Below are 22,760 nucleotides of genomic sequence, written 5' to 3' on the forward strand. Positions count from 1 at the left end.
ACCTACCCTTGGTACTGGACAGCTTATGCTTGTCCTTTTGAACCCCTGGCACAGGCGGAGCCTAGATGGCTATCAGCAAGACGGTTTTCTCCTTGCTGTCAATTCAGCTCAATGTGGGGGCGAGCTGCATGCCCTATCAGTGGAAGAATCATGTCTGAGGTGGAACTCAGATGGCTTGGGTGTCACTTTCTGGCCTAAGGCAGTGTTTCTCCCAAGGGGGTGGATACGTTCACATATAAACCGGCCTATCCAGCTGGCAAAGTTGACCCCCCCCTCCCCCATCGGGAGAGGAGAGGTCAAGGCTGCTGTGCCCAGTGTGGGCCCTCAGAGCTTATATGGAAGCCACCGCCTGCATAGTCAGTTATGGTGAGCCTAAGAAGGGCTGTGCTCCTTTTTTAAGAAAAAAAGGAAAAACAGCACCTGTCCCACTGGATAGTGGAGGCCATTGCCGATACATACAAGGCGAGCGGCTGCGCTCGGCCATCCGGGGTGAAGGGTCACTACCAAGAGTGTCTCCACACCGAGGGCAAGCCTGAGTGGTGTGCCTGTGGGGGATACATGTGCGGTGGCCTCATGGGCATCACCGAGCACATTCACCAAACACTACAGAGTTAACGTTGCCGACCCTCACCCACTGGGGAGGGTTCTTGGCCAATTTTCTCTGCCGGAGCTATAAGGGGTAGTTACTGTGCTTCCTCGTGACTCTTTTGGTATAAGTCATCCAGTGTTAAGCACTGCCTCTGGCGGTCAGTAAGGATGAAATAGAACGAAAGTTACGAACGTAACTACGGTTCTATGAATCCTGGATGACCGCCAGAGTTCTTGGTCACTCGGAATCCCGTGAACTCGCGAGAAGATTCCATAGGACTGAGCTCAGGATGACACCGGAACTTATAGATGACGGTGGTCATCCGAGGTCACACGTGACTTTGTTGATATAAATATTCGACCTGCGCATGCGCGCGACGGAATACATTCAGTGTTAAGCACTGCCTCTGGCGGTCATCCAGGATTCATAGAACCGTAGTTACGTTCGTAACTTTCGTTTTATGCTCTTGGATTTCTCGCATGACCTGTTTCTTGAACTGTTGGCATTCCTCTGGGGTGAGGGTGTCTGCTTTGGCGATCAGCGGGATGACATTAACGTTTCGGAGAAATCACTCCTTCTTCAGGCACATGGCTTAATTGTCGGTCACGCGAATTTCGTGACCGTTTCATTGTAACTTGTAAAACTGTGTCTAATTGCCGTCTCCCCCAGTGAGGTTGAGTTTAGGGCAACAGTACAGGGACTGGATAAAAAAATGGAGGCTGGGTCGGAGGGCGATAGCCACCTCACTGACAACATTCCACGCAGCGAGTACGGTAAAGGCACGGGCTAAGTTAGGTGAGGGTTTTTGCCTCCCGAACGTCATGACAACGTCCGAGAGAAGTGCACTGTCCATAAACCGACTCTGAGTTGCCAGCAAGGCAACCACCACCCCCCGGTGTCCTGGCCTTAACCAAATTTGTCCGTCCATTCTCCCACCGACGTAACCCCCGATGTTCCACAAGCACACCTGCGTACACACACGCTTAAAAATTTAGACTGTTTTGTCTTAAATAAAAATTAATAGCAGACTGTATGGTCTGACCCCTGCTCTCCGAGCAGACTGCATGGTCTGAGCCCTGCGCTCAGAGCAGACCGAGCTTGTCCTGCACTCCACGCAGACTAAATGGTCTTGGCCCTGCCCTCCAAACTAAGCCAATCGTGCCAGAGTCCTGGAGGCCTCCATTCTCTGCTGCTCCAGGCGCTGCTGGGCCTCCCAGTTCGCTCTCTCGTCCTCGAACACGCGTCTCTTCTCCTCCAGCTCTCTGTGCTGCGCCTCCAGGTTCTTCTTCATCTGCTCGTGACGCCGCTGAAGCTCTGCTTCAGAGTCTTTGAGCTTCTGCACTTTTTCCTTGACTTTCATCTCGAACACCTGCTCCATCTCCATCTCCATCTTCTTCATCTTAGTCACATGCTCTCGCCTTTCCTCCTCCATCTGGGCCAGAGGACTCTTGGTGGACAGTTGACCTTTAACCCTGTTGTTGTCCACTCCGTTGTAGGTGACCGCAGCCAGCTTCCTGCTGCGGTAGTTTTCGTAGTGGACGTTGTTCGTCACGTCCTTCAGGTCCTGCATGTGTGTTCTGATGAGCATATCTCTCAGGATGGTGAAGTCACAGTGGTCACTGTTTTCAACTTCTGCAACCCCCCAGGGGTATTGTCTCCCTCTGACTCTTTTGCTGTTCACTGTTGATCAAATTAGCTCATATACAGCTTTAATCAGCAATTAGCTCATATACAGCTTAATCAGCAGCTAGTTTATATGCAGCTTTAAGTAGCAACTAGCTTATATACAGTTTAATTAACAGCTAGCTTATATACAGCTTAATCAGCAGCTAGCTTATATATACAGTTTAATTAATCACTAGCATATTTGTAGTTTTAATAACCATTAGCTTATGCAGCTCTATTAACCACTTATACAGTGCTCACAGCATACACAGGGCCTGAGAGAAGCAGGAGGAAGGTTACTGAGGTTAACTGCGTCACAAGGAACAGGCAGCCATCTTTAAATAGATAAGACACTCAGATTCAAGCGAGGGACTACGCCCAGCTGAGCCCGGCTTTCTCCACACACTCTTTCTCTAGGACCTCTCGCATTCAACACCTCACTCACACTGACGGAAACCAACGCCTATTGGGAGGGGCCAAAGGTGAATGGACATTCACGGCTTCCAACCAAGCGTAATACACGTAATAAACGTGCTACGTTTGCATCTTTGACTTTGACTAATGTGTATCAAGGGGCGGACCCCTATATTAAGGTTCATGCTGATGTGTTCAAGCGTGTTCTGATGGTGGAGCTCTGCGAAGTGAATCCATTAGATTGCCCATGCATGTTTAATTGTGTTGGGCTGAATAACTCTGTTGATAAATAAATCTATTGCTTTGATACAACTATACGCCTCTGAGAGCTTTCTGTTTCATTCTTAAACCTGCTCTAAGTGTGAAAGACACATTTTTTCACAACAAAGTGGTGACCCCGACGTGATCCAATACGATACAGAGCTTCAGGTTGGAATGTTAACAGGCCTCTCCTTTTGATTCCAGATAACGCCGCATCTCTCCCTTCGAGGCTGGGAACCGATAATTGCCATCGGAGCGAGCTTGCAGCTTCGGGGAGTCTGAGTCGTACCGGTACATCTCACAGGTGAGCAGAAGCCTATTTAACTGAATTCTGCAACATTGTATTCATAGACATATTCCAAATTTTGCTCAGACTGTCCGAACTGTAAGTATTTGCTTAATTATAGAGTAATTGTAAAGATTAAACACACAGCAACAGAGTTGTTATACAGCCATTTGGGGGGTCTGTGTATACGTGTGAATGAGCCCAGCAGAAAACGTCAAATAAAGGCGAGAAATTGCGCACTTGTGATAGTGTAGATGTGAGGTGTTGTGAGCCGTGCGACGCATTGGTTCGCTGACACGTGCTTCGCGCTGAGCACTCAAATTCATGTCACAAAAGGCGTAATTTCTAACGTACTTATGGGATGTTTTGGGCTACGAAGAAATTGCATAACATGACGGGGATATATGTATATGTCATTGATGTCATTGATAAACTGTATTGAGAAAACTGACTGCGGAATTCCCGTATTAAGAGCATCGAGTCTTCGGACATTAACTCGTGAGTGGCGTCCAGTGAAAAATAATGTTACTCTGCTTAGAGTTTCCTTGACGAAGTTTCTGGACGAGAGCACAGAATTTAATTATATCGGTGTGTTGTTAATAACGGAAGAGATTAATGAACGTGTACAGGTCCAGAGATGACCTAGGATAAAAAAGCAGTTAAATTGTGTTGTTGACGTGCTACCCTGATGGTGTAGTGGTTAATATAACGGTCTTCCACGCGGTAGGTTTGGGTTCAATACCTGACTGTAACATTGTTTTTGACAAATAAACAGCGGCCGTTGTGATGTATTAAAGAGCAGAGCTCTTTGATATGTGTGAAATTGGTTATAATTTGACTGATTGTTTGCTAAAAAGCAGTTTTTCATTTGTATCGTGGTCAAGAGGTCAGCGGTACACAGTCTGTTTGCTGAGTTTGAGGAAAAAGACAAATTGCTGTTAAAATGCGCTGCTGATAAAAGTGTGTCTAAAAAAAAAAGAGCTGTTCAGCTCATCCGAGGGCTGCGCTTCTGACTGATTTATATTTAAAGAGACAGCCGTGTATGTTCTAATTTGTGTTCATTGTTTCACTGCATTTGTAACGATATTAATTTCATTCTAGACCATAATTGCGAATTGTGCGCATTTCAGATTTGGTTTTAATTTGTGTTTATCCTTTGACTGTGTTTGTTTGCTGAGAAGCAGTTGTCATTTGTGCGGTGGCCAAGAGGTGTCTGTTTGCTTAGTTTGAGAAAAAGAGCTGTTCAGCTCATCCGAGGGCTGCGCTTGTGACTGACTTATGCTTAAAGAGACGGAAGCGTGTGTTTTGATTATTTAGTATGAATGCGGGTGACTATTTGCTGAGCTGTACGTTTTCACTTTTCTTCATCATTTAACAGCGTTTGTAAAACTCTTCACTTCATTCTGAGACCGTGTTGTGATTTCTACACAAATCTGAGACGGTAGTTTATTGATTCAAGTTTGTTTGAATGAGTGGAACTATTTGGCGCATACATGAGCGAGCTGACAGCTGAGCCGCTGAGGAGTACGTTTTAACTTTTGTTTATTTGTTTGACTGTATTTCTAAAAGATATTCCTTTACCGTATTTGTGATCTGTGCGCATTTCAAAAATGGCAGTGTGTTGCAATTTTGTTTAAATGCGAGTGATTGTTTGAAGTGATTGTATATGACAGAAGGTGTGCTGACAGCTGTAAAAAGTTTGTGCGTTCCTGTGAGGGACAGGCAGTTGAGATCTTGATTTGTGGCTGAATGTTCGTGTGTGGTTTCAAAGTTTGGAGTCCAGAGCAGGAAAAACACACATTATACACAAGCGTTGCATTCACACACACACATAAATCACTAGAATAGGCTGAGAGACAGCTGAGGGTTAATATAAGTGTCAGTTTTACTGGCGTAGTTAAATTTATTGGAAAATTGGGTTCCCCAGGGACTGTTAGCAAAGTCTAATGCGGAAACACAGCAGCCACTATATTCAGCCAGACAGACGCTAAAAATTAGGAATGTACAAGGTTTAAAGCTGAAACAAAGCATCCATTCATTTAGTCAGACAAACGGTGAGAATATTAGGGAGGGTGTGCCTTCCTGATAAAAACACAGCTGCGGCCTTGATTTGAACAAGGACAGAGAGCGGAAGACATTTAAAAAGGTGGGGGCTAGGTTGACACTGTCTGCCTTATAAAAAATATTAGTTACAGCCATTGCTGAGTAATTAAAACATAGCATTTCACACCTAGCAGGGGTATATAGGGAGATTTGTAAATAACATATATTCATACACTGTTAAATAATATGCGTTATACTTGTAAAGCTTATATTGCGGAGTTGTGAGGTCACTGTATGAAGGTCAAAAACGCCGAAAGAAGCACTCCGTCATTCTTTCGTACAACAGAAAAAAGATCAGTGACCCCTGAACAGTAACGCTTGCTAACCATCAGATTAGGGCTGAAAATTGCCAACTTAGTATAATGGACGAGCTTTTGTCTATTCACACAGACACTTTAAAATAACTTATGACTATACTGTTTTCGTCTTCTTCACCCTAAGTGTTAATAATAAAATAGATCATCATTTCACACACATATGTTCCAGAGAAAAGCAGGTTTTAAGACATGCGCCAGTGTAAATGACATCGCTCTGAGTTCAAACAGACACCAGAAAACTTGGGAGAAGCGTTGGCTCCCTCTGCTGGTGCTTCATGATAAAAAAAAATAAAAAAAAACATTTGTCATGCATGTTGTCTTTTCTGTGGCCTCTTCAAGAACTGCAACAGGAACAGTGGACAGGAGCGTTGGCCACTCCCTTTCCACCTAGATGTTTCTGAACAAAAAGGAGGGATGGTAAATGCAGTTTTGTATCAGAAAAAAGGGGGAGGAAGAGAGGTACTCATGTATCACTCATCAAAACTGGACCCAGTTGAAGTTGGCCAATCCACCTGTACAAGACACATGGCGGCAATTGCAAAGGCGATCGAGAAAACATCCCACATTGTCATGTGCCACTCTCTGAAAATCCACACACATCATGGTGTGGCTGCATTCCTCCTCAGCAAAGAATTCACGTTCGGAGCTGCAAGAAAATCGAAAATTCAAAAAGAATGCACAAGACCACATATTGTCTATGAAACAGGAGGAATCAATATGGCGTCATCACTACAACAAGGACAAGGAGATCAACCACACAGCTGCGAAGCAAGAGCAATCATTGAAAACAAACTAAGGCCAGACTTAGGAAATACACCAATCTCAGGAGCAGAAATGTGGTTATACACGGACGGATGTTGCTACAAAGGAGATGAAGGAAACACAGCATCCTATGCTGTGGTGAGACAATTCGAAGACATGGAACACACAATAGTAGCATCAGGTATCCTACCTCAACCAGCATCAGCACAACTGGCAGAAGTCGAAGCGCTCATACAAGCCTTGAAAATAGCAGAAGGAAAATCAGTAAACATCTTCACAGATTCTGCTTACGCACATGGAGCAGCTCACGTTGATGGGCCCATGTGGCGAAGAAGAGGATACACAACATCAATGGACGCACCCATCAAACACAAGAAGGAAATCATGGCACTGGTGGAAGCTATGAAGCTACCAAAAAGAGTGGCAATCATGAAATGCAAAGGACATGATGGCAAGGCAAGGACCAGAATAAGTGTGGGAAACGACAGGGCAGATGAAGCTGCTAAAGAAGTAGGAGGATACAGACCAAAACAGATGATTCTGAAAATGGCCATACAAGAACCCGAAATCACTGAAGAAACACTGATTGAGATACAGAAGAAGGCTGGACCATACGAATGGTCTGAATGGCAAAGGAAAGGAGCAACAAAAGGAGAAAGTGGACTTTGGAGATCCCATGATGGCAGAGTGGTAGCACCAGCAGAATTGTGTGTCTCACTGATACCAGAGGCACATGGACCAACGCACGAAGGAAAGAAAGGAACATTACAAAGGGTGGAAGCACTGTGGTGGCACCCACGCATGGAAAGTATGGTGTCCCTCTTCTGCGACGAATGCACCACCTGTGGGGATCACAATGTGAAGAAACCGTACAAAACACCTATGGGCTCTTATCCTGTACCATCAGCCTGCTTCCAAGACATCAGCATAGACTTTACTGACATGGGACATGATAACAGAGTACAAGGAAAAAGGTACATCTTGGTAATGGTTGACAGATTCTCAAAGTGGGTGGAGGCAATCCCAACTAAAAAAGAAGACGCACAGACAGTAATAAAGTGGCTGCAAACAGAACTAATACCTCGCTATGGTGTTCCTAGATGCATAAGGTCCGATAATGGTTCACATTTCAGTAATAAGCATTTGCAGGAAGTGGAAGCCAGACTAGGAATCAGACATAGATATGGATCAGTGTATCATCCACAGTCACAAGGACTGGTAGAGAGGGCAAATCAGACGCTAAAATCAAAAATAGCAAAGACATGTGCGGCATCAAAGCTGACATGGGTTGAAGCTTTACCATTAGCTCTAATGGCAATGAGGAGTGCAAAAGGAAATGAGACGCATCTTTCACCACATGAGTTAATGACAGGGAGGCAAATGCCTGGTCCTCCAAGAGACGGTAGTCATATACCAGCCTTAGATGTGCAGCAAGTTGAAATGAAGGCATATATGACTGCTTTAATCACTCTCACGGAGGCTCTCTCCAAACAGGTCCAGCGGACCAGTCCAGCTGACCAGGAGGAAGTAAAAAATCTCATCCGAGTGGGTGACTGGGTCAGGGTCAAAGTTCACAAGAGAAAGTGGACTGACCCCAGGTGGACAGGGCCGTACGAAGTGAAGGAGGTTACTTCACACTCGGTCCAGGTCATAGGTAAATCAGGAGCACCTTGGCACCACCTGACACATTGTGCCCCAGCATCTGAGCGTTCCAGACCCTTAGCAGAGGTCCGAGGTAATCTGACACAAAATGCCGGTTTATCTGTTTGGGAGAACGGACATCCAGCCACTGGGGATTCATCCCCCAGTCACCTGGAAAGACATGGGTATAGGTAAAAGAACTGGGTGGATTCTAATGGGTTTGGGTGTGGCATTTGTGATATTCTTGACTTGGGGATTGAAAATGGGGGACAAAACAGTGAACAAACCAACTAGCGGAAACTATGGCTGTCTGCCAGAGGCAGTGCAAAATCTGACAGGGTTTGAGAGTCATCCAAGCTGCAATCTGACAGCAAGTGGCAAGGATGTGAACATGCAAAATCTGACTAGGTTTGAGAGTCATCCAAGCTGCAATCTGACAGCAAGTGGCAAGGATGTGAACATGCAAAATCTGACTAGGTTTGAGAGTCATCCAAGCTTCAATCTGACAACAAGCGGCGAGGATGTGAACAAAACTCAAAACGACCTCAAGAGAGGGAAGGTTAGGCAAAAAAGAGATGCCTCAGAACCGGCATACAAGCCACCACCAAAAGCGTGTCGTGCATATCTGACCTTAAACTATACCAAGGGGAGCAAAACCGTTTTTACTTTTGATTTGTGTGATGTGATTAACTGTGGAAGACGACCAAAAGCATGGAGAGGTCATGCTGTGTATTTGTGTGCTGACAATGCCATAGTCAACAGATGTGAGAATTACGTGAACGTCGCGAACACAGCGTTTTGTCATTCCTGGGGGGCGGTAACAAAATACACAGGGCGGTGGAAGCCGAGAATGCGAGGGGAAAGTCCGAGAAGGACCTTATGGGACAAAATAGACTTCCAACGAGACTTTTCAGCAACAGCCAATCCCTTATCTCTGTCTCTGAACAACGTCACCAAAAGCAGCACAGGAAAAAACATAATATGGTTCGCCCTATTAGTGGACGTCCCCGGCAAAGACCCGAGAGTAGGAATTCAGATAAATATAATTCCGCACAGACAACCGCCACCACCGGACCCACCAACTGTCTTATCAGAAGACTTTTCTAAATGGACTCCCCAACAGGTGATCCAATTAGCTACAGGACAAGGAAGCGACAATGTTTGGTTAAATTGGATTGTTGATAATGCTATAAAAAACAAAATGAGTGGCTGTGTAGCTTGTGCTGCAGCTAGACCAGCTATGTTCACCGAACCAGCACCACTATATCCTGAATCTGACCCAACAGGATACGCGTGCATGACAAATATGACTAAAATGGCTACTCCACCAAATTGCACTACTCTGGCATCCATATTTCCACCAATTAACAACCAAACTACAGTAGGTTATTTCAAAGCTTACAAAGGACTAGGATCCAGATATGTCTGTTACCATTTCACCAACGATAGAGCTCAAACCAACTTAGGTAGTGTGCCAGAAGACTGGTGCAACGTGACACGACCAGGCTCAGAGATAGGTTCTTGGGCTAGGGGAGGGCTATTTTACTACTGTGGGGGTCTGCGCTTATTCACTAACATACCAACATCTACAATGGGAATGTGTGCTATGGTGAGGCTAGCAATGCCACTTACCTTAGTGGGAGACAAAATACTACAGGAGCAAAACAAAGTACAAAGCCTGACCCAACGCAGACGCAGACATATCTTAGCTAAAAGAGCAGCTGGAGCTGAGTTCAGCCTGGACAGAGGTCCAACCTACATAGATGCTATCGGAGTGCCCAGAGGAGTGCCTAATGAATACAAATTGGTAGACCAAATTGCAGCAGGTTTTGAGAGTGTCGCAAGTATTATTCCATGGATAACTGTGAATAAAAATGTTGATCGTATCAATTATGTGCATTACAATGTTCTTCGTTTGGCTAATCATACTAGGGATGCAATAGAGGATCTGGCTGAGCAGCTGGCCCCTACTTCTTTGATTACTGTACAAAACAGAATGGCTTTGGACATGTTGCTTGCTGAAAAAGGAGGTGTTTGCTCAATGTTTGGAGACCTGTGTTGCACTGTCATCCCCAACAATACTGCGCCGGACGGTTCAGTCACAAAAGCACTGAATAGTCTGAGGGCACTGTCAAACGAAATGCAGGAAGCATCAGGTGTGAACAATCCATTTGGAGATTGGATGGAAAACATGTTTGGAAAATGGAAGCACCTGATCTTGTCAATAGCAGTGTCAGTGGGTGTGTTCATTGCAATATTGGTCTCATGTGGATGTTGTATAATACCCTGTATTCGTTCTTTGGTTGGCCGTCTTATCACCACTGCCCTCTCCAAGGAACCATTACCACCCCCTCCTTATGGAGCTTACCCAGTATGGGAAGAGCAGAACAGCCTGGTAGGGTCAGGAGAGGCAGAGGAAGACACCAGCGTGTGAACAGGGCAGAAAGGTAAAGAAAGTGACGTCCTTCAGACATCAAGAGAGGGATTTGTTGATAAAATTAGCTCATATACAGCTTTAATCAGCAATTAGCTCATATACAGCTTAATCAGCAGCTAGTTTATATGCAGCTTTAAGTAGCAACTAGCTTATATACAGTTTAATTAACAGGTAGCTTATATACAGCTTAATCAGCAGCTAGCTTATATATACAGTTTAATTAATCACTAGCATATTTGTAGTTTTAATAACCATTAGCTTATGCAGCTCTATTAACCACTTATACAGTGCTCACAGCATACACAGGGCCTGAGAGAAGCAGGAGGAAGGTTACTGAGGTTAACTGCGTCACAAGGAACAGGCAGCCATCTTTAAATAGATAAGACACTCAGATTCAAGCGAGGGACTACGCCCAGCTGAGCCCGGCTTTCTCCACACACTCTTTCTCTAGGACCTCTCGCATTCAACAACTCACTCACACTGACGGAAACCAACGCCTATTGGGAGGGGCCAAAGGTGAATGGACATTCACGGCTTCCAACCAAGCGTAATACACGTAATAAACGTGCTACGTTTGCATCTTTGACTTTGACTAATGTGTATCAAGGGGCGGACCCCTATATTAAGGTTCATGCTGATGTGTTCAAGCGTGTTCTGATGGTGGAGCTCTGCGAAGTGAATCCATTAGATTGCCCATGCATGTTTAATTGTGTTGGGCTGAATAACTCTGTTGATAAATAAATCTATTGCTTTGATACAACTATACGCCTCTGAGAGCTTTCTGTTTCATTCTTAAACCTGCTCTAAGTGTGAAAGACAGCTACACATTTTTTCACAACACAAGAATGGCCATAACTTCTCAAATATGGATCCCAGAACCCACATATTGTGGACACACATTGTGGACTAGGCCTACAATAGGATCACCTGAATAAAATCCCTCTAGATTATCTAGAAAAGATTTTTGCCTGTATAAAACTCAGACTTCAGCATGGGGTACACGTCCTTAAACTGTACACCCTGTCGTACTCTTGGTGAGATTAGACCAACTTTTACTTCTGAAGATGTCAGAGCCCTGCTTTTTTAATATGTTGTAGACAGGCCCCAATGAGGCACATTCAAGTTGGATGGGACTCCCTAGCACTTAGCATGCCTGCGCGGGAAGAGGGGCAGTTGGCCTATATTTCACAGGTGAGAGAGGGGAGAGACCATGAGATGGTTTTATGTTGAGGTTTGTAGAAAGTCTTTTGTAATCGTGGAGAATATTATACTGAATACTTCAGAGAGTCTATTGGTTTCAATCCCAAACTGATCATACTCTCAGGGTTTAAATCATATAACTATTTAAAAATAGTCTAGACGCAAATGAAACACATTTTGACCCATCAAAGATGATGTTGAAGTTATTAGTTCATCGTAAACCATATTAACATTTCTATCCTCTAATATATTTGCAGGCGCTGATGTGACAGATGGCTTTAACCCTGAACAGACCAACGAGGTAGGATATGTCATCTTCTTTGGGTTCTTAATTGACAGTTAACCTGCTCGACTGTGAATGTCGAACAGAAATCAAAACAATGCTAGAGTAATTCATTTCTTACAGACTACAGCTAGTTAATCACACATATTAGACTTCCATTATTACGACAGTGTTTCCCACAGGGAGAAATTAAATAGTTTGCACTGCAGCCACTTATTCATAATGTCTGATGAAATATAAGTTGTAGTATTTGTTGTTTGGTTGTGTATTATTTTATTGATGTAAAACAGTGTAGACTGGTAGGTAGGTAGGTGGGTAGACTGATAGGTAGGCAGACTGGTAGGTTGGGAGCCTGTCTAAACATTACAAAAAAATGATTTGTTTTTCAGGAAGAACACCAGCGGTCCAGTGACAATACCGATATTCTTGACCCCACTCCAGCTGATGTCGATGAGGACACAAGTGTTCCAGAGCTCATGAGAACCGACAGTGGAGTTGTAAGTTTATTTGCAAAACTTCACATTCTAACATGAAAAGGGCCATGACATCTGTCAGTTTACAGGAATCAGGGTAATATGTTCAGAGGCTGTGATGATTATTGAAAGCGGTAATGTGAAGTGCCACTACGAGACAAAGCACAACTCTTTTGAGCTAACGTCTCGCATCTCAAATAAAGGCACAGGAAAATAAACCTAAGAGCCCAGTATGATCAGAATCCTAACGCATGAATTCACTGACCAACAATGACGTTAACAGAGAGGAATAGAGCTGAAACAAGTGGATTAATAACCACAGATAAAGTCCTGCTCGCTAATTCATCTTATTAGAAGATGAGAATAATATGGATATCTTGGTTTTCTTGGGTGACATCACTTCACACCTGAATTTAATTCATTTAAAGCTGCAGGGTACTTCATTTCTTTGTTTTAAGATGCACATTTTTCAAAAGCTTTCGGTTATGTAATTTAATCTTAATCTCAATTTTAAATCTGACAATAAATATTGTTTATGTATTATTCAATTGATCTTTCTATATTTGATAATCAGTTGTTTTCTACATACAGACTTTAATACAACTGTTGGCTACTTCAATATACAGTATATGGAACTAAATCAGAGTGCAAGTTAGACATTATTATGATGTTCTGGAGATTTAATGAGGAAATTCTCTCTGAATGGACCTTGTTGAACTTTAATTGAATACCCCAGTCATAGATGTTTAAAACTACCCGAAACAACACAACAATCTACGTTAATATGCGTGCTGTTCCACGGCATTGTTAAATGCTTGTGATTTTACAATGAAGAATATCCAAGTCTAATCCTTTCTTTTTCTCTTTCTTTTTTTAAGCTCAACAGACACGAAAGAGAACCTCTATCAAGTTCTGAGTACAGTGATGAGGATGAGTATGTTCCTCAATATGATGAAGAAACAGAAAGTGACTGTTCAGAAGAAGAGGTCAAACAGCACATGGCAAAGAAGAGAAAGGTACAGAGAACTTCAACCAACTCTCAGGAAGGAGATGACCAACCACGCAAGAAAACACATATGACACGTTTTATTCCCTGGCTGAACCTGACACCGACAAATCCTCATCTAATGGTTGCGACGTGACGGTCATGACCTTGAAGAAGAAAGACAATGGAGGCAGACTGTACAACAAAAAGTTTTACTGTGTGTTTTGCTCTAAGCCTTTCAACAAAATGGCACGCCATTTAGAATCAAAACACAAGGACAAACCTGAAGTGGCAAGAGCAATAACATTCCCAAAGGGTTCTAAAGAACGAAGAATACAGTTCAGTGTATTGAGAAATAGAGGGAACCGTTTCCATAATAATCAGGTTATTAAAGAAGGAAAGGGAATGGTGATACCCCGTCAACAATCAAGTGGACCTGTAAACGCCAGTGATTACATGCACTGTATAAACTGTGACGCCTACCTGAAGAGGAGATCACTATGGAGGCACATGCAGAGATGTCATCTACACAAGAAAGTCAAAGGTTTAAAGCCAGGGAAAACTAGAGTGCAGGCCCTTTGTTCGAATGCTCAGCCAGTTCCAGACAGCGTGAATGCACGATTTTGGAAGCTGGTGCTTGACATGAATCAAGATGAGGTTACAGATGTTGTCCGGAAGGACAACATCTGTACTCTTGGTACAGATTGACTCTTGGTACAAGAAGGACTCTTGGTGGACAGTTGACCTTTAACCCTGTTGTTGTCCACTCCGTTGTAGGTGACCGCAGCCAGCTTCCTGCTGCGGTAGTTTTCGTAGTGGACGTTGTTCGTCACGTCCTTCAGGTCCTGCATGTGTGTTCTGATGAGCATATCTCTCAGGATGGTGAAGTCACAGTGGTCACTGTTTTCAACTTCTGCAACCCCCCAGGGGTATTGTCTCCCTCTGACTCTTTTGCTGTTCACCTCGATGATGGTGTTGCTTCCTACTACAGCCAGCGGCAACTTGTCCTTTATCTTCTTCACCAGCCGGTTCTCTTCTTCGTCATCGGTCTCTGGGAACTCGTAGATCTTGATTTTATGCTCTTGGATTTCTCGCATGACCTGTTTCTTGAACTGTTGGCATTCCTCTGGGGTGAGGGTGTCTGCTTTGGCGATCAGCGGGATGACATTAACGTTTCGGAGAAATCACTCCTTCTTCAGGCACATGGCTTAATTGTCGGTCACGCGAATTTCGTGACCGTTTCATTGTAACTTGTAAAACTGTGTCTAATTGCCGTCTCCCCCAGTGAGGTTGAGTTTAGGCCAACAGTACAGGGACTGGATAAAAAAATGGAGGCTGGGTCGGAGGGCGATAGCCACCTCACTGACAACATTCCACGCAGCGAGTACGGTAAAGGCACGGGCTAAGTTAGGTGAGGGTTTTTGCCTCCCGAACGTCATGACAACGTCCGAGAGAAGTGCACTGTCCATAAACCGACTCTGAGTTGCCAGCAAGGCAACCACCACCCCCCGGTGTCCTGGCCTTAACCAAATTTGTCCATCCATTCTCCCACCGACGTAACCCCCGATGTTCCACAAGCACACCTGCGTACACACACGCTTAAAAATTTAGACTGTTTTGTCTTAAATAAAAATTAATAGCAGACTGTATGGTCTGACCCCTGCTCTCCGAGCAGACTGCATGGTCTGAGCCCTGCGCTCAGAGCAGACCGAGCTTGTCCTGCACTCCACGCAGACTAAATGGTCTTGGCCCTGCCCTCCAAACTAAGCCAATCGTGCCAGAGTCCTGGAGGCCTCCATTCTCTGCTGCTCCAGGCGCTGCTGGGCCTCCCAGTTCGCTCTCTCGTCCTCGAAAACGCGTCTCTTCTCCTCCAGCTCTCTGTGCTGCGCCTCCAGGTTCTTCTTCATCTGCTCGTGACGCCGCTGAAGCTCTGCTTCAGAGTCTTTGAGCTTCTGCACTTTTTCCTTGACTTTCATCTCGAACACCTGCTCCATCTCCATCTCCATCTTCTTCATCTTAGTCACATGCTCTCGCCTTTCCTCCTCCATCTGGGCCAGAGGACTCTTGGTGGACAGTTGACCTTTAACCCTGTTGTTGTCCACTCCGTTGTAGGTGACCGCAGCCAGCTTCCTGCTGCGGTAGTTTTCGTAGTGGACGTTGTTCGTCACGTCCTTCAGGTCCTGCATGTGTGTTCTGATGAGCATATCTCTCAGGATGGTGAAGTCACAGTGGTCACTGTTTTCAACTTCTGCAACCCCCCAGGGGTATTGTCTCCCTCTGACTCTTTTGCTGTTCACCTCGATGATGGTGTTGCTTCCTACTACAGCCAGCGGCAACTTGTCCTTTATCTTCTTCACCAGCCGGTTCTCTTCTTCGTCATCGGTCTCTGGGAACTCGTAGATCTTGATTTTATGCTCTTGGATTTCTCGCATGACCTGTTTCTTGAACTGTTGGCATTCCTCTGGGGTGAGGGTGTCTGCTTTGGCGATCAGCGGGATGACATTAACGTTTCGGAGAAATCACTCCTTCTTCAGGCACATGGCTTAATTGTCGGTCACGCGAATTTCGTGACCGTTTCATTGTAACTTGTAAAACTGTGTCTAATTGCCGTCTCCCCCAGTGAGGTTGAGTTTAGGGCAACAGTACAGGGACTGGATAAAAAAATGGAGGCTGGGTCGGAGGGCGATAGCCACCTCACTGACAACATTCCACGCAGCGAGTACGGTAAAGGCACGGGCTAAGTTAGGTGAGGGTTTTTGCCTCCCGAACGTCATGACAACGTCCGAGAGAAGTGCACTGTCCATAAACCGACTCTGAGTTGCCAGCAAGGCAACCACCACCCCCCGGTGTCCTGGCCTTAACCAAATTTGTCCGTCCATTCTCCCACCGACGTAACCCCCGATGTTCCACAAGCACACCTGCGTACACACACGCTTAAAAATTTAGACTGTTTTGTCTTAAATAAAAATTAATAGCAGACTGTATGGTCTGACCCCTGCTCTCCGAGCAGACTGCATGGTCTGAGCCTTAACATTAACGTTTCGGAGACTGAAATTAGCAGCCTATTACGAGGACTCACCTGAAACAACCGGATTAAGATTCATTCGTAAATCTAACTGGTCTCCCCCACAATCAGTAATCCCCCAAGAGATAGTTAAAATTATCAGGGCGGACACAAAGTACTTCCAAGAGTACTTCACTAATCACCAGACACCTCCAAATTTGACCCCTCAAGAATATCTGGCCCTATTGGAATTAACAAAAAACAAAAGATTAGTCATTAAACCAGCGGATAAAGGCAGCTCAATTGTAATTATGGACAGAGAACAGTACTTATGGGAGGGGTACAGACAACTGAAGGATCCGAAATATTATGTCAAATTAGACAAACCTATCTATTTGATAACAATACCGATGGTGAACAAAATCCAAAATTCTCTCAATGTTAAGGGTTTCATAAATAAAAAACAACAGTATTATCTGATGGGGGACAAGGAACCCAGAGCCAGAATATTTTATATGCTGCCAAAAATCCACAAGGATACTGCAAAGTGGAGCATACCATACATCATTCCTCCGGGGAGACCTATAGTTTCAGACTGCAATAGTGAGACATATTATACAGCAGAATACTTGGACTATTTTCTCAATCCACTCTCAATTATACATCCAAGCTACATCAAAGATACATATCACTTTGTAAACCTGGTGAAAGAACTAACTATTCCGGAAGAGGCTATTCTATTTACCATTGATATCGACAGCTTGTACACAAATATAGATATGAAGGAGGGCATGCAAGCCATAAAAAATATCTTCCAAAAAAATCCCAGCAAGCACAGACCAGACAAGGAGCTATTGCAACTCCTAGAAATTAATCTGATGAGAAACGACTTTGTTTTCAACCAAGATATCTTTCTGCAGATCAAGGGAACAGCTATGGGTAAGAAATTCGCTCCAGCATATGCAAACATCTTCATGGCAGAGTGGGAAGAATCAGCCCTGAAAGCCTGCACACTGAGACCACTGCATTACTACAGGTTTCTAGACGACATCTGGGGAATATGGCAACATTCCAGAGAAGAATTTGACACATTTCTCAATACTCTACATAATCACAGAGAATCTATAAAAATTAAATCCACACATAGCATCACAACAGTTGATTTTTTGGACACAACCACGTACAAAGGAGAAAAATTCAAAGAAAAAAACACACTGGACGTTAAGGTCTTCTTTAAAGAAACAGACACACATGCTCTACTTTTCAAGACCAGTTTCCACCCCAAGCATACATATGCAGGACTCATAAAGTCACAACTACTGAGATTCCACAGGATTTGCACCAGGTCTGAAGACTTCCACAAAGCAGTCAAAATCTTGTTCACGGCTTTGTCCACCAGGGGGTACTCCAGGACCTTCTGTAGAAACTGCTACAGGACATTTCTGGAAACTAAACCAATCATGGTCACTAGTAATAGTCCGCTGATCACCAGGTTTTCACCATCCACCAGGGAGCTAGCCAATAAATGTAAGAAAAACTTCCAGAGAATCACCACAGGGACAAATATTCTACAAAATCATAGTATTCTTCCTGCATACAGGAGAAATAAAAATTTAAAAGATCTCCTCGTGAGGGCCAAATTAGGATCTGCCTCGGTCCCTATAATTAATAAATCAGAGACCTTCCTTAAACACAAACAGTGGATACAGAACCAAAATACACAAGAAATTTTTCAAATTAAGACAAGGGGGAATCTGAAAACCACAAATTGTGTTTATTTAATTTACTGTACAACATGCAAGTTGCAATATGTGGGAGAAACGGGTAACTCAGTCTCCACCAGGTTTACCCAACACAGATACAATATCATTAGTAAGAAAAAGACAGACACACACCTGGTGAAACACTTTATAGCACATGGCTGGGACTCACTCAGGACCACTGTGATAGAATACAACACAGGATGGAATGTGTCACAAAGGAGAAACAAGGAGAGAGTCTGGATCGCCAGATTAGGCACCAGAGCACCGGGGGGCCTCAATGAGGGCTGAGGGTTCCTGGGTTGGGCGGGTTATGTGACAGTGCATCGGCAAACCCATTGCTTTACGGCAGTGGGCTAGCCAAAACAATCGATTTCCCTACCCAGCCAGTGCCTTCCTGCCCGACCTGGGTCCTTTTGGTTCCTCATGGGACCCTCCGGTTTTCAGAGCACTAACCATAATCAAGTGGGGGACTTTAATGATTAGTAGTCCCCAGCCCTAAACATAACCAGGAGAGGACATGCTTTTAAGACCTAATCATGGTTTGTATACTAATCTCAACCTGTTGAAATACTAACCTAACACACAACCCTAACCCTAACCATAACCATAACCAGGTGGGGGACTTTAATGATCAGTTGTTGCCAGCCCTAAACATAACCAGGGGGGAACATGCTTTTAAGACCTAACCATGGTTTGTATACTAATCTCAACCTGTTGAAATACAAACCTAACACACAACCTGGAATCACATGAATGCAATAAAATTGTGGTTTATTGTGAAAAATACTTACCTGGTCATCATGACATGTACTTTCAGTCCTCAACTCATGTCATCATATCATTTACCTGCATGTACAGTGTTCATTCTGTAAAAACAATTGATACTAATGTACAAATTAATATGAATGCAAATGTTGTTCTCTGTTATTACACAGAAGTCTTTATTGTATTTGGCAGACAACTCGTTATTATTAGTTGGAAACCCACATGTTTGTATGTAACAATGTACACTGTAACCACAATAAGCAGTTTGGAGTCGAGTGTAAGTTTTAGGGGGGTCACATGACTAGAGGGACACGCCTGCTCAGGTCTGTTTGACATTTGACCTCTAAGCACTGTTATGCCCCACCCTGTCTTATTACTCAGAGCACGCTGCAGTACGAACGTACTTAGCATAACCCAGTCCATTGTAATTCACTCTTGATTACAATGCTTATTTTCAGCCTGATGAAGGTTAAATATTAACCGAAACGTCGCTTTATTATATATTTGTATTTGTTTATTTGTGTTTAACTTCAACCAACGAGAATAAAAGGTAAAACGCAAGGCTTCTGCAACTTTTTCCTCGTGAAGTTTCCCGTCGGAGGCCATCATGGCTAGCAGAGACACACACAGACGTGAACGAAACACGGACCAATATGGAGATGAACGCAGCAGAGGCCGCAGAACACGCTACCACAGCCCAGAACACCACGGCAGACCTGCCTCCCCACGAAGAGGTAGGGTCCACTCGGACAACCGTAGGCTCAATGAGTATTCCGATGGAAACATTACCGGATACGAGCATAGTGGACAGGGCAGCTGGAGCGGAGCGCGACGCACAGATTCAACCCATAGACACCGCGCTCCGTCACCACGTTACCGCCGGTCGTACGCCTCGGTCACGAGAACTGGGCGCAGACCTGATGAAGGCGGCCCTGTTAGACGGCATGGTTCTCCTCGACGGGCACACGGAAGTGGGTCTCGGTCCAGATGCGACGGACGCGCGGAGCGCACCTGGACACAGCGCGCCACGGACAGAGATGGTCCACCCCCACGGCATATGGAGCCATCCCGACACCGTGACCACTCCAACCACCACCGGACCAGCCCGGTAAGAAGAACAGAGAGAGACTATTACAACCGGAGAGACCATGTTCCCGGCTCGCGCCGCTGGCCGCTGGAGCGAGCTCGCAGAGCGCGCGCTCCTATCGTGAGGAGCGCATTCCAACGCGATACAGGACAAAGACGTGACCCGCCCCGGAGGACCAGGGAGGAAGAGCAGGGTCGTAGAAGTGCTCGAGACCACAGCACCCGTCGACCACGGACCGGGGAGGGCCACAACAACACGCACAGAGCAGGACCACACGACGGCGGACGCAGAACGACGCAGCAACGCTCCCGCAGCCACGAACAATGGGATGACAGCGGACCCAGGTCGGATGACCCGGACTTTGCTTTGAAGTGCCGCATACTGTTCAAGGTGATAAAGACTTTACATCATTTCCTAAATGTCACAAATGAAAAACCACCTTTGACCATAGAACAAATGACAAAACATCTGACCACAGCCATCAAACCGGCAATCCCAAATCCCAACGTTTTAAAGACAATTGAAGGCAACGCCAAGAATTGGGCCAAAAATACTTTAAAAACACTCAAAGAGGATCAGTATGTGTATTATTCATAATCAGACATTCAATCAATTGCAGCAGTGAAAAGAAATAGTGTGTGATTCTCTCTATTCTTATCATGAGTCCACCTTCATCATGTTCTACAGTAATGATGTGCTGTGTACTAATAACACAGTCATATCATTATGAGTGCTTTAACCTCATGTATGCAACCAGCCATCAAGAGGACATGAGAGCAAGTACACACTAAGCACACACACAATTCAGAATGCTGAGTCAGCACAATATGTGCCATAATGTAATGAACACATCCATAAGTTTATTCAGCGCCAAATGAACTTTACGAACAGCACGGCCTGCAGCGGCTTTCCCCATGTTCTCCGCATCGCAGACACTGTACTAAAATGTAGCACTCGCAGAACAGCACAAGGCTGCATCCAGTCTGAGACAGTCAGTGCTCGGCTGGGCGTGTGGTGTTCAATGTCTGCTCCAGAAGCTCTGTAAATAAATGATTCCTTGTGGGCAGAATGGATAGCGCTCGTATAGGAAGTCATCATGATGTGATGACGGATCTTGGCGATGTGGAAGAAGTCTCTCCCTATAAAACGCTCATCTAACTAATATCCTCCTTCATCAGTGGATCTCTGAGGAAGGGAGCTGCACATTAATGCAACAGAGGCTTCTTAGTTTGCTCCGCTGGTTTTAAGGATCACCGTGTGTCTCACTTTACATGCATTTCCGGAACTCCCGTATAACCCCCAGTATATGCGCAAGTCCGTATGTGACGGGAGCTGCCATGTTTTCCGGGGGAGTGACCAGCTTATCCAGCTACCTTCACTGAGCCTGCGCTGGAGCAGGTTCAAGCTTTTGGATGCGTTGCCATGGTGATTTTGCCGAACTTGCTTCGTGGAACCGAAAAGCCTGATCTACATCATCTTATCCTGAAAAGTATCCGGCTAACTAAGTTAGACACGTACGTGGAACGGGGCCCAGACGTCATTAATGAATGCTGACAGGTCTCCACCTCACAGAAACACTTGTTGTATTTGAGCATTCATAACTTTTTACATCCTACCAATGGTCTGCCCTCCAAACTAAGCCAATCGTGCCAGAGTCCTGGAGGCCTCCATTCTCTGCTGCTCCAGGCGCTGCTGGGCCTCCCAGTTCGCTCTCTCGTCCTCGAACACGCGTCTCTTCTCCTCCAGCTCTCTGTGCTGCGCCTCCAGGTTCTTCTTCATCTGCTCGTGACGCCGCTGAAGCTCTGCTTCAGAGTCTTTGAGCTTCTGCACTTTTTCCTTGACTTTCATCTCGAACACCTGCTCCATCTCCATCTCCATCTTCTTCATCTTAGTCACATGCTCTCGCCTTTCCTCCTCCATCTGGGCCAGAGGACTCTTGGTGGACAGTTGACCTTTAACCCTGTTGTTGTCCACTCCGTTGTAGGTGACCGCAGCCAGCTTCCTGCTGCGGTAGTTTTCGTAGTGGACGTTGTTCGTCACGTCCTTCAGGTCCTGCATGTGTGTTCTGATGAGCATATCTCTCAGGATGGTGAAGTCACAGTGGTCACTGTTTTCAACTTCTGCAACCCCTGTTGTGAAAAAATGTGTTGTAGCTGTCTTTCACACTTAGAGCAGGTTTAAGAATGAAACAGAAGCTCTCAGAGGCGTATAGTTAAATCAAAGCAATAGATTTATTTATCAACAGAGTTATTCAGCCCAGCTATCAAAAACAAGCTTGGGTGCTAATGGATGAACTTCGCAGAGATTCACCATGAGACACGCTTCAACACATCAGCGTGAAACTTAATATAGGGGGTCCACCCCTTGATACACATTGGTTAAAGTCAAAGATGCAGGCGTGGCACGTTTGTACGTTATGACACCTGGGTGGAAGCCGTGGATGTCCATCCACCTTGGCCCCTCCCAGTAGGCGTTGGTTTCCATCAGTGTGAGTGAGGTGTTGCATGCGAGAGGTCCTAAGAAAGAGTGTGTGAAGAAGCCGGGCTCAGCTAGGGCGTTGGCCCTCGCTTGAATCTCACTGTCTTATCTATCTGAAAGATGGCTGCCTGTTCCTTGTGACGCAGTTAAATAAGTAACCTTTCACCTGCTTCTCTCTGGCCTTGCTGTGTTGTGAGCACTGTATAAGTGGTTAATAGAGCTGCATAAGCTAATGGTTATTAAAACT

At 45.0% G+C, this 22,760-nt stretch overlaps 2 protein-coding genes across 2 annotated transcripts; both read right to left on the reverse strand.

Annotated features, from left to right (window-relative positions):
- Nucleotides 1–1,736: 1,736 nt before the first annotated feature.
- On the reverse strand, nt 1,737–14,585 carry LOC306783931 (septin-7-like; the record flags this gene model as incomplete). Its single annotated transcript, XM_079297323.1, has 2 exons — nt 1,737–2,221; nt 14,318–14,585. Coding segments are annotated over 2 exons (753 nt in total), but the record flags the coding sequence as incomplete, so codon positions are not given.
- A 594-nt stretch (nt 14,586–15,179) lies between these two features.
- Nucleotides 15,180–15,920, reverse strand: LOC306783932 (septin-7-like; the record flags this gene model as incomplete). The annotated part of the gene is made up of 1 exon (XM_079297324.1): nt 15,180–15,920. A coding segment is annotated over one exon (741 nt), but the record flags the coding sequence as incomplete, so codon positions are not given.
- Between the last annotated feature and the right edge of the window lie 6,840 nt (nt 15,921–22,760).

The sequence above is a fragment of the Melanostigma gelatinosum genome (genome assembly GCF_949748355.1).
Source record: "Melanostigma gelatinosum genome assembly, contig: SUPER_10_unloc_1, whole genome shotgun sequence".
In the NCBI taxonomy this organism is placed as follows: Eukaryota; Metazoa; Chordata; class Actinopteri; order Perciformes; family Zoarcidae; genus Melanostigma; species Melanostigma gelatinosum.